Source organism: Salvelinus alpinus, chromosome 12 (genome assembly GCF_045679555.1).
Source record: "Salvelinus alpinus chromosome 12, SLU_Salpinus.1, whole genome shotgun sequence".
Taxonomy (NCBI): domain Eukaryota; kingdom Metazoa; phylum Chordata; class Actinopteri; order Salmoniformes; family Salmonidae; genus Salvelinus; species Salvelinus alpinus.
In genome coordinates this window covers 21,088,320-21,104,981 of record NC_092097.1, presented here as the reverse complement: position 1 = coordinate 21,104,981, position 16,662 = coordinate 21,088,320, and the positions used below count along the sequence as shown (strand labels likewise).

At 45.4% G+C, this 16,662-nt stretch overlaps 1 protein-coding gene across 7 annotated transcripts in view; it reads right to left on the bottom strand.

The window, feature by feature from the left end:
- Positions 1 to 16,662, bottom strand: part of LOC139535663 (rap1 GTPase-activating protein 1-like) — a 194,118-nt gene that overhangs the window by 19,936 nt on the left and 157,520 nt on the right. For 6 of the 7 annotated variants that reach the window (XR_011667173.1, XM_071335320.1, XM_071335322.1 and 3 more), the window contains 4 exons: positions 2,220 to 2,267; positions 1,803 to 1,841; positions 1,450 to 1,629; positions 992 to 1,095 (listed from right to left, as the gene is read on the bottom strand). Coding sequence is in view for 6 of the 7 variants with exons in the window: in XM_071335319.1 (XP_071191420.1) it covers positions 992 to 1,095; positions 1,450 to 1,629; positions 1,803 to 1,841; positions 2,220 to 2,267 (371 nt within the window). In the remaining variant the exon portion in view is untranslated. Of the gene's footprint in view, positions 1 to 991; positions 1,096 to 1,449; positions 1,630 to 1,802; positions 1,842 to 2,219; positions 2,268 to 3,521; positions 3,558 to 5,229; positions 5,771 to 16,662 lie in introns of those variants that run through there. The other variant, XM_071335318.1, reaches the window with a different exon arrangement.

The following is a 16,662-nucleotide window of genomic DNA, read 5'->3' as shown; positions in this document are numbered from 1 at the left end:
ACTACTCTCAGCCATACACCACCTGCAAACTGAGCACACTAACTAACACAACTACTCTCAGCCATACACCACCTGCAAACTGAGCACACTAACTAACACAACTACTCTCAGCCATACACCACCTGCAAACTCAGGCCACATTGGAATAGAGAGCCCCGTCTCAATATTTTCTGTCTTCATGGGTCATTTCTCAGTATAGGTCTTGAGCCAACTCAGTGAATGTTGGTATTTGACGTAACTGAGGTGGTGACTGTACCAGAAGCATGGAAACTGCCCAGCTGATCATTAGACAGCAGGTGGGCCACCCGCTCGCCTGCTTCTTTCTTCCATCAAGTGGGAGGAGGAAAAACAGCCGCTACTGCTGGAGTCCTCTCTCTAGGGTTGTAAAATTCATTCACAGCTTTTATGGAGCGTTGAGTGCTGCCTCCCGCCTTGCTACTTTATCATTAGTGTTATAACGGGGAGGAGTTGAGAATATCAGTGGCCTGTGTTTAAGGCCAGAGTGCTAACCCTGAGCTAAATTAACCTCTCTCTGACCACATAGTGGACCTCGATAGGGATGGAAATGTGGACAGGACTGCTTAGAGGCTGAAGCAGACCGATGCCCTCTCCTCTACTCTGGGTCAGGTGTTATTGAGCACTCCATGGTGGTCAAGCGCCTGCAGTCCATTATTGACTATACTGTCCTGGAACAGTATTTGTACTGCACACTAGGTGAAGAGAGCCTGAGAGGAGGCCACAAAGGGAGAGAAATACACAGCGAGAGAGAGAGAGAGAGAGAAAGCGAGAGAGTGAGAGAGAGGTTCATGGGAAAGAAATAGAAAGAAAGAGAGAGAGAGGAAAAGAGCGGCACATGGGGAGAGAAATAAAGAGAGTGCTGGAGACATAAGAGGATGGGGGAGAACGGCAGTGGGCAATAGAGAAAAGAAACAGGAGAGGAGATAATGTGTAGAGAGGGAGGTGGCAGGGGAGAGATAAAGATAATTGTTACCTTAGCAGCAAGCGGAGGTGCTCCTGGTCCCCGATGACGTCATACTTCATGGAGAAGACCAGGTGGCCCAGGGCAGTGTCCATGGAGTAGTAGTTAAAGTGTTCCTATAGAGACATTACCAGGAGATCCCCTCAAATAACAACTCATCCATGCCTCAGGCACTTGTTCATTAATTCTCTGACTGGCCTAGTCCCCCTCAGCTCCACTGCTCAAACAGACAGAAGCTCCTCCAACCTAACAGTGGTAAATACAGAAAATACTTTCATTTGTTAGAAACACAGTCTCCCCCCAGGATAATGAATGGATGTAGGCTCACCCTGTTATGTAAGCAAGCTGAGGGAATCTGAGCTAGCAAAAAACATACTTCCTTCTATTTCCATTTCAGTTTCAATCTATTCCAATTTCAGCTGGAATGAATACTCCAGAAAAACATGGGGAGCCTATAAGACTATGCTCACCTTGCCCATGAACTGTTTCCTGTAGATCTTGGCAATGCTGTTGGTCTCCAGCTTGATGTGGGAGGCAGCACATGGCTGCTGCTCAGGCGTGGCACTGGATTTGTGATTGGTCCCCTCAATCCAGTAGCCTCCAAACTGAGGCAGCAGGATAAGGGGGAAGGGGCTCCTACGACCCAGGACCTGATATCAACCATGATGACACAGGTTAACGGTTACATGAAAATAAACACAATACATGGAATTAAATTCAACAGCAGATAAAGGGTTACCACACTATGGGTTCACACAGAATGTTTATGACGTATCACAAAGCTCTATATGCGAGACAGATTTCAGTTTCAGATTGTTTGTACCTCGTGAACGCTGGGGTAAGGGATATAGTCCTCCTCTGTCTGCAGAGAAAATCACATGTCATACTGATGAACAACATTGTTCTATTTCCCATCATAGTGCCCTCATAAATACAGCATGTGACTTTTGTGTTCAAAGCACAATCAATCAATATACAAATGCTCAATCTACAAAGCCCATTACTTAAATGAAAGGAACCTACATTACATCATAGACTGAAACCACTTTAACTCTGAGTGGGAAACCCAACTAAAACGGCACAATTTTTAGAGTGGCCAACACAATAAACTCAACAATGTATTCACATCTGAATTATCCCCTATTGTGACACTCAGGGCCTTAGTGACCATTTCTTTGTTTGGATACAGACTGTCAACCCGCTGAGGATATGTTACAAAGTCTACCGTTCCTAGACTCACTTTGAGGGGTGGAGGGAGGATGCATCTCTGCTCGTCCATTCTGCTGCCCTGTGGAGGTAGATAGAGGCATGCCAGGGGACAGGTGATATACACAGTACACACACACTCACACAGCTGCACAAAATATTAGACTTCTTACTCCAATTTCACTTTTTAAAATGTTTAATATTCAAGTTCATAATGTATCAAATGTTCCTCTATAACTAACCTTGGCATTACAGGTACAAAGGAAAAGAGAGACATGAGAAGCTTTCAGATGAAGGGCAATACATTGTTTCAACATATCAACTAGACATATGTAGCATCATGAGGAAGCAAAGGCAGAGAGAATTCAAATGTAAGTGGAAGAGAAAAGAGAGGGTAGTAACTGAAGCATAGGAGTGACAGTGTGAAAGACAGGGGACAACAGGGAAGGTGTCATCAACAGGCAGATCCCAGACTATTCACAGTACCCACGTTCAGAACGTGTTTGGGGCATCGAACAGTACTGTATAGAGCAGTGGTGGCATGCAACGCTCTTCCGTCGCAGCTTGCTCAAGCGAACAGCAAGTTGAGCTTTAAAAGACAAATCAAGCAGCACCTCACGGCAAACGACCTTAACGTCCCGCATTTTCTGTATATAGTTGGTTTTGGATTTGCATAATATGTATGATATGTATTTGTTTATGTTCTATTATTTTTCTTTTGTAGTGTATTATGTTGCGCTTTTATGTTTTTATGTTTGTGGACCCCAGGAAGAATACAGTAGCTGGGGCTTATGCAACAGCTAATGGAGATACATATAAACAAACACCATTGAGATAATCAGAGTGAGTAAAGTAACTGAAACAGAAGCAGTTAAAAGGCCCAGTGCTTCACACAAGGAGCTAATTGGTCACTGTTCCAACAGGGACAGTTTATAGCTTAGAATTAGCTTTGCTACACATAGAGATAGAGACGTTGATAGGCTCTTAAAGGCTGATAGCTCTTTGAGCTGATAACGTAGATACAGAGGGAATATTCCAATACGAAGACCCAGTACGTATTATGCAGTATAGTAGTAGCACTCATAATTCATCAAACCATCTAAGATCTGCTTCACTTATATACTCTACTACGCTGTGCTCATCAAACGAATAAGAATATGAGCTGGCTTTCTAAACCCTAACAGTGTCACACAAAAAATAAAGCACAAATGTTGTAAACCGGAAACAGGACAAAGACACTTTCCATCTCGGCCTCTCAGAGCACAGAGGAGAAACTACAAAGAAGACAAAGCAGTGAGGATAGTATACAGCAGAGCTCTCAGACCACTTACTGTACCTGCATCCTCTCGATCATTGCAAATAGGTCCGAGGTCTGAGGGAGAGAGACAGACAAATCGAAGAGGGAGAGTGGTTTACTGACTGGTAAAATATGCTGGCTCTGCAGTGGTCTTCACATGAGATTTCTCTTGTGTTCATCCCAAAACATTTGTGGATATGGAGCTGGGAGTTTTGCTGATCCAAGTCCTATTTTCTTTACAACCTGCCTCTGACTCCTCCATGGCATCGATGTGCTGCACTTCTTTCCCAGGCCTGTCACACCACCCCAGCACAACACCAGCCCAACTGAAACTCCATTCAGTATTCACTGAATTGCTCCTCCACACTGGAAAACAATCTCCTGGAAACATATATATTCCTCTGAAGGAGTGCAGCCCAGTGCCTCTAAAGGCGGTGGATGAATATTAAGGCTGAAAACAGCCACTAACCACCTCAGCTGACTTCCTTGCACTGTGTGTTAACTCTGGATACTCAAGGTGTGTTGATGAGTGACCGTAATACACTTAGCCTATTAGATCAACATGGAATGGGGAGAGTAGATGTCTGTCAGCAAATGAAAACAAATGAGATACCTGGCTTTACAAACTGGTTCTAATATTACCCTCCGTCTGCCAGCCCTGTTCATTTACAATCAATAGAAGTCTACTGTACAACTCCACTATCAGCTCCCATTAACTGCAGGATCCATTCTATCCCAGATAAGAGACATTCATACAGAGTAAGAGAAGTAATAGCCACAGCCAGGCAGTTGTTCTCCACAGAACCTGCTACCCTGATGCTGGGCAGCTCCACCCTGACCACAACGCATCGGCTAGGGGAGTTACCAATTAAAGCCTTTGTGAGCTAGAGCGTCACATAGCCAATGATAGCCCAGATTGTTGTGCAGAGAGGCCCTCTCTGTACCATGTAACAAATGTGGAATGAGGTGTCAAGCTGATGTTTCCACATGACAACATACATTTACTATGGGCACACCAGGACTTACTAAAAGGGTGCATACACACACTACTCACATACACACATACTGACCAACATTGGCTTGTCTCAATAAAGCCATGGGTGCAACCCATTGTTCCCTGTGTGAACAAACAGTGTCATATGATACGCTGGCAGATCCTACTGCCACCTTGAAAACAAACATAAGTGCAAACCAACATGGACCAAATTGCCAGTGTGTATCGGAACCCAAAACTAAGATATTACTGTTTTTCATACACAAATATTCACCTCACCAAATCTGTGACTGTGCAGTAATAACCTAGCCTGCACGTGCAGGATGACTGAACTATCTGCCAGAGACAAACAGACCATTGAGAGGTGCTGACATGATAATGAGTAACAGTGATGGGACTGGAAACTGCACTAAAGACCAACCCTGACCTAATGGCCTCCTATACTAGACTCTCAATTGTCTCTGTAACTACTGTAAACTGTTCTATCAAAACCAAGCTAACCAAATGAGTTGATCACACATCTGTCATGTTCAACCAATCTCTGTGCACATGCGAAATCAACAAATTAATATGAATGATAAGACACAGCTGTGACTTCAGGTGAGAACAGCTGTTCTGACTGCTACAGAGTAATGTCGATCAAATATGCATTTAGAGTAACACTACACTGAAAGATATCTAAGATCACAGTGATCTGCACTACAGAATCCCTCAGTCTCTTACTCATTGAGAACAGTAAGAATAAATACTTACATCGCTGTGTCGTCTCCTCTGGCCCCGTGTAATAACCGCAGGACTGAGGAACACATGGCCACTCTTAGTCATCCTGAAGTCAGTCATAACTTCAAAACTCCAGTGTACTGGTATATTTGTCTCTCTGTGTGTGTAGTGACCAGATGGTCAGAGGCCTGACTACTACTGTCACTTTACACTCTGTATTCTACTGCATCTAAAAACACAACAGGAACTGCTGCTGTGTCTCATGTCTAAATAGCTCTGCATGCCCATTAGAATGCATGGGTGTGTCTGTGGGTATAGGTCTGTATGTACTATATCTGTGTGAGCATGTGCCTGACTGTAAAGATCCTCCCCCTCTCTTCCTCTTTTCACACACTCTGTCTGTTCTCTAGGAAGTAGAGAGAGAGAGGCACTGCGTTTCTCCACCTCCCACTGTGAATAACTATGCCTCTCTCCGGCTTATTTGCCCTGCCTCTCTTGCTTTGTACAGTCTTCTTTTTTACCCTTTTATATGGTGAAAATACTGTCTTCCTCTTTCTGGCCTTCCCCCTCTCTCTCTCAATCCAAAGGGCTTTATTGGCATGGGAAACATTTGTTAACACTGCCAAAGCAAGTGAAATAAACAATAAAACATGTACAGTAAACAAAGGAATAGAGACATTTCAAATTTTCTCTCTCTCTCTCTCTCTCTCTCTCTCTCTCTCTCTCTCTCTCTCTCTCTCTCTCTCTCTCTCTCTCTCTCTCTCTCTCTCTCTCTCTCTCTCTCTCTCTCTCTCTCGGTGCATGCTGGGTGTTTTTGGAGTCTGAGTGTTTGGTGTGGAAAGCTCTATCCTAACTAACTTTCTTGATTCTTTTCTTTACATGTTATTTTCTATGGTGGAGGGTTAATGCAATATTTGTTTTTGGCGGTATCCAAAGTTTTTTTTTCAAAGTTAGGGTGGAAGAGGACAGAGTAACTTTCCTGGGGGTTGGAAGGTGTAGTGTGCGCAATGGCTTCTCAGCCTAGCGCGGAGGAGACGCTGTCTATACAGCATGGATTCAGGTGTGTTCCTGAGAACGGAGTTAAGGTGGAGGAGGTTCTGCTCGCGGTCGGTGAACAGGTAGGAGCTGAGTTTATACATTCTGCTTCTAGAATGAACAAAGCTGTGGTTGTGTTCATGAAAAGGGCTAATTTGGTCGGTAGGCTAATTGCTAGCGGAATATTTGTAAGGGATGTGTTGGTGTCAATTTCACCTCTCTCTACCCCTTCAACAAGAGTTGTAGTGGCAAATTTGCCTCCGTTTATCACGGATGATCAAATTAGGAAAGAGCTGAGTCGTTTTGGTAAGTTTGCTAGCGGTTTCCGTGTACTGTCAGCAGGGTTTCAGGCAGATGCCGTTAAACACGTTGTTTCGTTCCGGAGGCAAGTGTTTATGTTTCTGAACAACAACGAGCAACAGCTAAATGTGCATTTTAAAGTGAGGCATGGGGAGGGTCTCTATGCAGGTTTTGCCAGCACAGATAGTCTACGGTGTTTTGAATGTGGGGATTTGGGGCACAAGAGCTTTGCGTGCCCACATAAAGGCCGTAGACAAGGTGAGGATACAAGCGCAAATGGGGGAAATCGAGGTCAAAATGCAGGGGGTAAGGAGATGCAGACAGCAGAGGCTGGGCCTAGTCAGTCTAGAGATGGTAGGGTAGTGGAGGCTGGGTCTAGTCAGGCTAGAGATGGTGGAGAAGCAGAGGCTGGGTCTAGTCAGGCTAGAGATGGTGGGGAAGCACAGGCTGGGTCTAGTCAGGCTAGAGATGGTGGGGTAGCTGAGGCTGGGCCTAGTTATGCTATGGAGGGTGGTGTAGAGGGTGCTGGGTCTAGGCAGGCTATGGATGGTGGTATAGCAGAGGCTGAGTCTAGTCAAGCTATGGATGGTGGGGTAGCTGAGGCTGGCCCAAGTCATGCTATGGAGGGTGGTGTAGATGATGCTGGGCCGAGTCATGCTATGGAGGGTGGTGCAGATGATGCTGGGCCGAGTCATGCTATGGAGGGTGGTGTAGATGATACTGGGTCTAGTCAGGTTATTCTAGTGGATGAGGAGAGTATAGTGGGGAAGTGTAAGAGATTAGGGGGGGAGGAGGAGGGTGTCAAGCGGAAAAGGAAAAAGGGTGTGGACAAAGGCACCATGGAAATGTTGCCTGTTGCTGTGGGTGAGGCCCTAACCAGAGAGAAAGGGCAGGTGGTCAGGGTGGGAGATAGAGAAGAGGAGGAAAGTGAGTCTGAGGAAGAGGATGAGGAGTTATTTTTTTCAGACTCCTCTTCAATTGGCCCGGAGCTGACAGCCAGTCAACCAGAGGGGTCTAAGTACACGTTGAGAGAACTGACAAGGTTCCTGAATGAGACTAAGGGGAAAAAAGTTAATCTTGAGGCTTTTTTTCCTGATTCTAGAAAGTTTGTAAGATCAGTACAACATGCTATGAGAAATGAGGGGCATGGTGTCCTCTCACCCAAGAAACGGTTTAGGTTGAGGAAGTGGGTCACAACAGTGCGTAAAGGTTTACCTTCAGACACTGTTTAAATGTTTAATTTCTTACTGACACTGGGGCTTTTTGAGCTTTCCTATTGGTCTATTTCTCTGCTGGCTTTTCTCCCACTTCTTATGGAGACTCTTTGGGTAGGCTCGCTTAATATAAATGGTGCCAGAGATGCGGGAAAGAGGAGTGTGTTGGGTGAATATGTAAAACAAAAGAAAGTACAGGTGTTGTTTCTGCAGGAGACGCATAGTGATGTGGTGAATGAAGTTGATTGGGGGCTCTGGTGGAAAGGGGCAAGTGTGTTGAGCCATGGGACAAATCTTAGTGCAGGGGTGGCAGTCCTTTTTGCACCGGGTCTGGCTGTAAAAATTTGCTCCTCAAAGGAGGTGTGTAGGGGCAGGTTGCTTGTTGTTAAAGCAGAGATTAACAACATGGGTTTTGTCTTTATAAATGTGTATGCGCCTAACACAGGGAGAGAAAGAGGGGTTCTATTTGGGAGTCTTAGACAGGAACTCTCACAAGTAGCGCCTGAGGAGACGCTGGTGATCGGAGGTGACTGGAACTGTACAATGGATTTTACAAAAGACAGAAATGGGGAAGAGCCTCATTCAGTGTCAGTGGGAGTGTTAAGGGACATCTTTAATCAGTTTGACCTAGTGGATGTTTGGAGAACTAAACATCCAAACACAAGACAGTATACGTGGGTGAAGGTTTTTGGGGCTAGGGTGAGTGCAGCTCGACTTGATCGTTTTTACATGTCCAGGAATCAGAGCAATAGGCTGCTGGGTGCTACCATTCTCCCAGTGGGGTTTTCGGATCACCACATAACCATGGCTCGGCTGTCTATTTCACCAGGGCCCCGGCAGGCATCTTATTGGAAGTTCAATGTAAAGCTCTTACAAGATGCCACTTTTTGCTCAGGTTTCCAGACTTTTTGGGAAAGATGGGGGCAGCGAAGAGAGGAGTATGAGTCTCTGAGTCAATGGTGGGATGTGGGGAAAGTGCAAATTCGTCTTTTCTGTCAACAGTACACAGCTCTCTCATCCTCAGAGGCTAGGAGAGTATTGGGGGAACTAGAGCGGTGTATTAGTGAGATGGAGGTAGAGATGGTGGGGCAAGGCAATGTAGGCCTCCAGGCTAACTTAGCCGAATTACGTAGGGACCTGGGTAGTTTTTTCCAGGTTAAAGCAAAGGGAGCACTTGTAAGAGCTAGGTTTCTCCATGCTAAAGGAGATGGATGCTCCCAGCTCCTTCTTCTTTGGTTTGGAAAGACAGAGCAGTGAAGCCAAGGGTATGCATTGTCTACGGCTGTCTGATGGGCGGGTGACCTCTGTGGTGGGGGAGATGCGGGAGCGGACTGTGGAGTTTTATACTGAATTGTATAGGGCAGAAATGTGTGATCCTATGTGTGCTCAGGTCTTGTTCGCAGGACTCCCTAAGCTCTCTCGGGCACAGAGGGATGAAATGGACATTCCTATGTTGTCACATGAACTGGCAGAGGCCGTAACCCAGATGTCCCCCGGTCGTGCACCCGGGGTCGATGGACTTCCAGTGGAGTTTTACAAAAAATTCTGGGGAACTATTGGACAGGATTTCTTTTGCGTGTTGCGTGAATGCGTCGAGGTAGGAGAGTTGCCGATGAGCTGCCGTCGGGCGGCACTGACTCTCCTGCCCAAAAAAGGGGACTTGTGTGAACTTAAGAACTGGAGGCCTGTGGCATTACTCTGTGCGGACTATAAGATATTTGCCAAGGTCCTCTCTAACAGACTGAAGTCCCATCTGGACTCTATAATACACAAGGACCAGACATATTGTGTACCGGGACGCTCAATCACGGACAACTTGTTCTTGATTAGGGACATGTTGGACTTGTCGAGAGGTTCTAATGTGAACTTTGGACTGGTCTCTTTAGATCAAGAGAAGGCTTTTGATAGAGTGGATCATGAGTATCTGTTTAATGTGATGTCTGTGTTTGGGTTTGGGAAGAGCTTTGTGAACTGTGTGAAGCTGTTGTATGCTGGGGCGTCATGTATGGTTAAGGTGGGAGGGGCGCTCAGTAGGCCTGTCTGGGTGAGACGGGGCATTAGACAAGGATGCCCTCTATCTGGGCAGCTGTACACACTAGCCATTGAGCCTTTTTTAGGACTGCTACGCAGGAAACTGCGGGGAGTGTGCTGGACAGGCATGGAGGTGGTGACAGGAATAGCAGTCTCAGCATATGCAGATGATGTTTCTGTGATGGTCAGGGATGGGCAAGATATGCAGGAGCTAGAGACCAGTCTGAAGGTGTACGAGGGAGCTTCATCAGCTAAGGTAAACTGGGGAAAGAGCAAAGCTCTGTTATGTGGGGCATGGGGGGATAGGGCTCCTCCTCTGCTTCCAGGGGGTTTGCAGTGGGGTTGTGAAGGGCTTAAAGTGTTGGGGGTGTACCTGGGCTCGGAGAGGTGGGTCAGCAAGAACTGGGAGGGGCTGTCACAGGCAGTGGTGTCAAGACTGGCCAGGTGGAGGTGGCTCCTGTCCCAAGTGTCATATAGAGGGAGGGTGCTGATAATCAACAACCTGGTGGCATCTTCCTTGTGGCATAAACTGGCTGTCCTCAACCCCCCCGCCGGTCTGCTTGCAGACCTGCAACGCAAGCTGGTGGACTTCTTTTGGTCGGGCCATCACTGGCTGAAGGCAGCAGTGTTGTACATGACCGTCCACGAAGGAGGACAGGGCCTGGTGGAACTGGAGAGCAGGATGGCTGCTTTCCGGCTAAAGGCGGTGCAGAGACTGCTGTACCATACTGATGTTGGCTGGAGGGAACCAGCATGCGCGCTGCTGAGGAGAGCTGGCGGATTAGGGTTGGACCGGCAGCTGTTCCTCATGAAGCTGGAGAGGCTGAGTACAGCAGGTCTCTCAGAGTTTTACTCTGCGGTGCTGAGGGCCTGGCAGCTGCTAAGGCCCACACGAGAAGGGGGTGTGGAGCCTGGGCAGTGGGTGTGGGAGGAGCCTATTTTCCACAACCCAGCCATCCCTTTGAGATCGGTTCAGTCGGCCACCCTGCAGAGGCAACTGATGGCAGGGGGTTTACAAAGGCTAGGTGACCTGAGACTGCTGGGAGAGGAGGGGTGGAAAACCCCGGAGGTCTTGGCGCAACAAACAGGAATAACGTCTCTTAGGCTGCTGGAGAGATTCCTGGAGGAGGTCCAGGAGGCACTGTCTGAGCCGGTAAGGGGGGTGTTTGAGAGGCCAAAGGGAGAGGGGCCACCAATGTTTCCGCCACTGCAGGTGACGGCAGAGACTGGAGACTGGCAAGGGGGTCTGGAGGACTTGTTAGATTTTAACACTCCGAGCCTGGGGGAGTTTGAGGGGGTGGGAGGTAAAGCCCTCTACAACCTCTGCGTTAAGGTTAGGAACATTAGAAGCCTAACAGGAGTGAAGGCACATCAGTGGCAGGGGGTATGTGGGGCGGAGAGTATGGTGGGTTTTAGATGGAGGGCGCTCTACAAACCCCCAGTACCAAAGAGGTCAGGGGACCTCCAGTGGAGGGTTCTTCATGGAGCCCTGGCCACTAACAGCTGGTTGGCACGGGTTGATCCGGGAATTGGGCAGGGGTGTCCTTTCTGTCAAATGAATGAAACTGTGATTCATGTGTTTTCTGTGTGCACCAGGTTAATGCCATTAATGTCTCTGTTGGAATGTCTGTGTGACAGGTTGGGGGTGGTTTTTGCTGTTGGGATGTTTATAATGGGATACAGGTATTCGAGTAAGGAGAAAGAAAAATGTGTTTTGTTGAATTTTCTGTTTGCTCAGGCAAAATTAGCTATTTGGCTAACAAGGAGAAACAGGGTCAAAGGTGGGGGGATAACAGACCCTTTACTACTGTTTAATGGGATGGTCTCTGCGCGCCTTAGGGTTGAGTTTGAGTTCTATAAACTGATCAAATGTGTGGAGATGTTTGAGGAGATATGGTGTGTTGGGGGGGCTGTCTGTATTGCTGGGGAAGATGTTTTGGATATACGGTTGTAGGAGAGGGTATTGTTTTTGTGTATGGTGATGGTGGTTTGTATCATGTGGTAGATGGAAAGGTGAGTATGGTACATGTATGCAGTACAGGATATATTTTTGTTTTTTTATTTTAGGGGGGGGGTGAGTTTTAAATGAAATGAGAATGTTTCAATAAAGAAAGACAAAAAGTCAAAAAGTCTCTCTCTCTCTCTCTCTCTCTCTCTCTCTCTCTCTCTCTCTCTCTCTCTCTCTCTCTCTCTCTCTCTCTCTCTCTCTCTCTCTCTCTCTCTCTCTCTCTCTCTCTCTCTCTCTCTCTCTCTCTCTCTCTCTCTCTCTCTCTCTCTCTCTCTCTCTCTCTCTCTCTCTCTCTCTCTCTCTCTCTCTCTCTCTCTCTCTCTCTCTCTCTCTCTCTCTCTCTCTCTCTCTCTCTCTCTCTCTCTCTCTCTCTCTCTCTCTCTCTCTCTCTCTCTCTCTCTCTCTCTCTCTCTCTCTCTCTCTCTCCACAAAAGCACCATGAACTCATAAACAATCATCAGAGGCCTTTCCCACTCTACAGCATTTCCCCAATAAATGCACCTAACATAAAGCTTGTTTCTCCACCACACACTACAAACAACTACACAGTCAAATGGTCTAGCTAAAATAATTATCACACTGGTGATTTGTGATGTTTTATTTGTGCTAACAATGACTGTGTTTTTGTATTTAAATGTTTATGCATATCGTATATTTATAGTATTATACAGAGCACATTTGGAATTGAGACTTAGGTATCAATATGTCTTCCCTGTTAAAATAAAGGTAAAATAAACACTATATTGAAGATAACAAGAATACACATTGTCTAAACTATCATACACACGGCTGTCAAACTATGGAAACATACAATCCACGAGTGCCATAGTCCACACATCCTCTGAGCTAAACACACATCATAAATATACATTCTGTACATACAGTAGTCTGTGCTCAAAACGAGCTTATTTACACTGTAAAGTAACCTTCCAGTCTGAATAACGTGTATAAACTGCCTTCCATGAACTGAAGAAGCAAATGCTCAATTTATTGATGTGCTCTGTTGTTACAGTAAGACCCTCCTTCTTCCTGTATTGACACACAGCCCTTTTCTCCAGGGGCCTTTATTGACCCTGTGAAAGTTAATGGGCCTGGTCTCAGATGACTCAGCAGGCTGCAGGAGCCCAAAGAGGGTCTGCTGATACTGCAAGGTCCAGGGTCTAAGATCAGGGTATCAACATCTCATCTCTTCAACTTTCAGAACAACAAGAAGGGTAAACATTCTGTAGTATATTGGGTTGTATGTGTGAGTAAGAGGAACAGAAAGAGAAAGAGGGAGAGAAAGGGGAAGAGTCTAGTTGTATTGTTATGTGAAAGTGTACACTTCTGTATTTTATGGAACTCCTCCTCTCTCTGGTACTGTCCCACTATCACATTTACAACCAATACTGACCTACTTCCTACCAAAGGGAAACACATTTCAGAAACCTCTCAATGAAAACTGCTTGGGTTCATTTTCTAATGGCGCTGCAGTTGTACAAGAAGATGAACACTGTCAGTTCATCCACCAAAATACATTTCTGCAGAGAGAAAATCAATGGAAAAAACACTAGAGGGGAGAGTTCTGAGTTTCTATGATGAGGAGGCTATGTATGCAGCATTAAACCTCTAATACCGATTGATGTCCTTAAATAAAATGGAGACACTTTACTGTGAAGGACCTTTTGTTGTACTGTAGGAAGAGCTTTGACCGAAGCGTACATTTGCATTAATGGCAGCAGATGAAGTTGGATTTTGTAGGAGAACACATTGTACAGGCCAGGGATGGGCAACTGGCGGCCCGCGGACCTATAAATAAAATTTTAAAAACTCCGTCTGGGTATCTACTTACTGTTGGGAGTTAGAGTAGTAGAATACATTAGGTGCAATTTCAATATTTTGCTGTGCATAAGCAGTCACTCAATTAGCCAATGTCAGCTAAATTGTTTTAGATTGGTAAATTAGTTATTATATTAAAAACTGAAAACATTAGCCTCCACCCTATGGCAAAATATGTAGAATTGCAGGAAATTAGCTTTAAAACTGCTATTTTTTCTCTACGCCATATGGCAAAATGAGTAGAATTGCATGAAATTAGTTATAAAAGTTGCCAATCCCTGGTATAGGCTCTTTAGAATGTACTACATCTCATTTGTCAGTCTGTATACTCAGACTTTATATTAAATAACCAAACTTGGGTTCAGCAGTAATATCCTAAAAAAGGTAAACCCTGTCGATATTGTAAAGATGTGTGCAAATGTTTGAGAACATATCAGTGTATTATTATTAGACGCAAGGCTACAGGGTAATACAGTGCGTTCAGAAAGTGTTCACATCCCTTGACTTTTTACACATTTTGTTGTGTAACAAAGTGGGATTCAAATGGATTTAATTGTCCTTGTTTGTCAACGATCCACACACAATACTCTGTAATGTAAAAGTGGAAGAAAATTTGTTTTTTTATTTTTATTATGAAAAATAAAACACTAATACAGTATATCTTGGTTAGCTAAGTATTCAACCCCCTGAGTCAATACATGTTAGAATCCCATTTGACATTGACTACAGCTGTGAGTGGTTTGGGGTATATCTCTAAGAGCTTTGCATACCTGGATTGTACAATATTTGCCCATTATTCTTTTTAAAATTCAAGCTCTGTCAAGTTGGTTGTTGATCATTGCTAGACAGGCATTTAAGTCTTACCATAGATTTTCAAACCGATTTAAGTCAAACTGTAACCAGGCCACTCAGGAACATTCAATGTCTTCTTGGTAAGCAAGACTGAACCAGAGTTTCCTCTTATTGCAAACCGGATGCATGTTTGTGAATATTTTTCCTTCCTTTCGCTCTGTCATTTAGGTTAGTATTACGGAGTAACTATCCATCCTAAATGTTCTCTTATCACAGCCATTAAACTCTGTAACTGTATTAAAATCACCATTGGCCTCATGGTGAAATCCCTGAGCGGTTTCCTTCCTCTCCGGCAAACGAGTTAGGAAGGACGCCTGCATTTTGTAGTGACTGGGTGTATTGATACACCATCCAAAGCGTAACTGACAACTTCACCATGCTCAAAGGGAAATTCAGTGTCTGCTTTTTTGTATTTTCACCCATCTACCAATAGGTTCCCTTCTTTTCAAGGCATTGGAAAACCTCCCTGGTCTTTGTGGTTGAATCTGTCCTTGAAATTCACTTCTCTACTGAGGGACCTTACAGATAATTGTATGTGTGTGGTACAGAGATGGAGTTGTCATGTTAAGCACTATTAATGCACACAGAATGAGTCCGTGCAACTTATTATGTGTCTTGTTAAGCAAATTTGTATTCCTGTACTCATTTAGGCTTGCCATAACAAAGGGGTTGAATTATTATTGACTCTGTTTCACCTGTCTTTGTGAATGTCTCCACCCCCCTCCAGGTGTCGCCCACCTTCCCCATTATTCCCTGTGTGTTCTCTGTTTGTCTGTTGCCAGTTCGTTTGTTGAAGTCAACCAGCGTTTTGTGTCTCAGCTCCTGCTTTTTCCCGTCTCTTTTCTCGCCCTCCTGGTTTTGACCCTTGCCTGTTCTGACTCCGAGCCCGCCTGCCTGACCACTCTGCCTGCCCCTGAGCCTGCCTGCCACCCGGTACCGTTGCCCCACCTCTGGTTTACTGAGCCCTGCCTGTCTAGACCTGTCTATCGCCTGCCCCTGGTGGAATATTAAACTATTGTTTCTTCAACATGGTCTGCATCTGGGTCTTACCTTCATACCTGATAGACTCAACACATTTCAGCTTCTCATTTGTAATTCATTTGTAAAAATGTAAATTAAAATAAAAAATCCACCTTGACATTATGGGATAATGTGTGTAGATCAGTGATCCAAAATCTCAATGTAATCCATTTTAAATTCAGGGTGTAACAAAACAAAATGTGGAAAAAGTCAAGTGGTGTGAATACTTTCTGAAGGCACCGTAAACATCAACTTTTGACATTTAAACACATTGAGAGAGAATAGATCTTTATTGCCATTGAAAGTAGCCTAAACACAAAAGCAATCAGGGGCAGTTTGATGCAACAAAAGAAAGCAAACAAAATGGTGCAGTTTGAGGCCATGTGGCAGAGATTGATGTGGGCGCTGGAGTTGGGGGTGTAAGCAGGTGGGTCTGGGCAGGGGTGATGTGGGGGCTGGAGTTGGGGGTGTAAGCAGGTGGGTCTGGGCAGGGGTGATGTGGGGGCTGGAGTTGGGGGTGTAAGCAGGTGGGTCTGGGCAGGGGTGATGTGGGCGCTGGAGTTGGGGGTGTAAGCAGGTGGGTCTGGGCAGGGGTGATGTGGGCGCTGGAGTTGGGGGTGTAAGCAGGTGGGTCTGGGCAGGGGTGATGTTGTGGATGTTTGAAAGCGTCTGCATGATGTCATTTGTATGTGGATGTTTTGTATTGTAAGAAGAAGAAAAAAAAACTATCAGGAAGAGGTAGACAGTTGTGCTACTGTACCTACAGTGGACTCGGAAAGTATTGAGACCCCTTGACTTTTTCCAAATGTTAGTACATTACAGGCTTATTCTAAAATGGATTAAATGTTTTTTTGTCCCTCATCAATATAAACACTATCCCATACAGCACTTTGTTGAAGCACCATTGGCAATGATTACAGCCTCGGGTCTTCTTGGGTATGACTCTACAAACTTGGCAGACCTTTAGGTGACTTTTAGCAAACTCCAAGCAGGCGGTCATGTGCCTTTTACTGAGGAGTTGCTTCCGTCTGGCCACTACCATAAAGGCATGTTTGGTGGAGTGCTGCAGAGATGATTGTCCTTCTGGAAGGTTCTCCCATCTCCACAGAAGAACTCTGGAGCTCTGTCAGAGTGACCTTCGGGTTCTTGCTCACCTCCCTGACCAAGGGCATTCCCCCCCGATTGCTC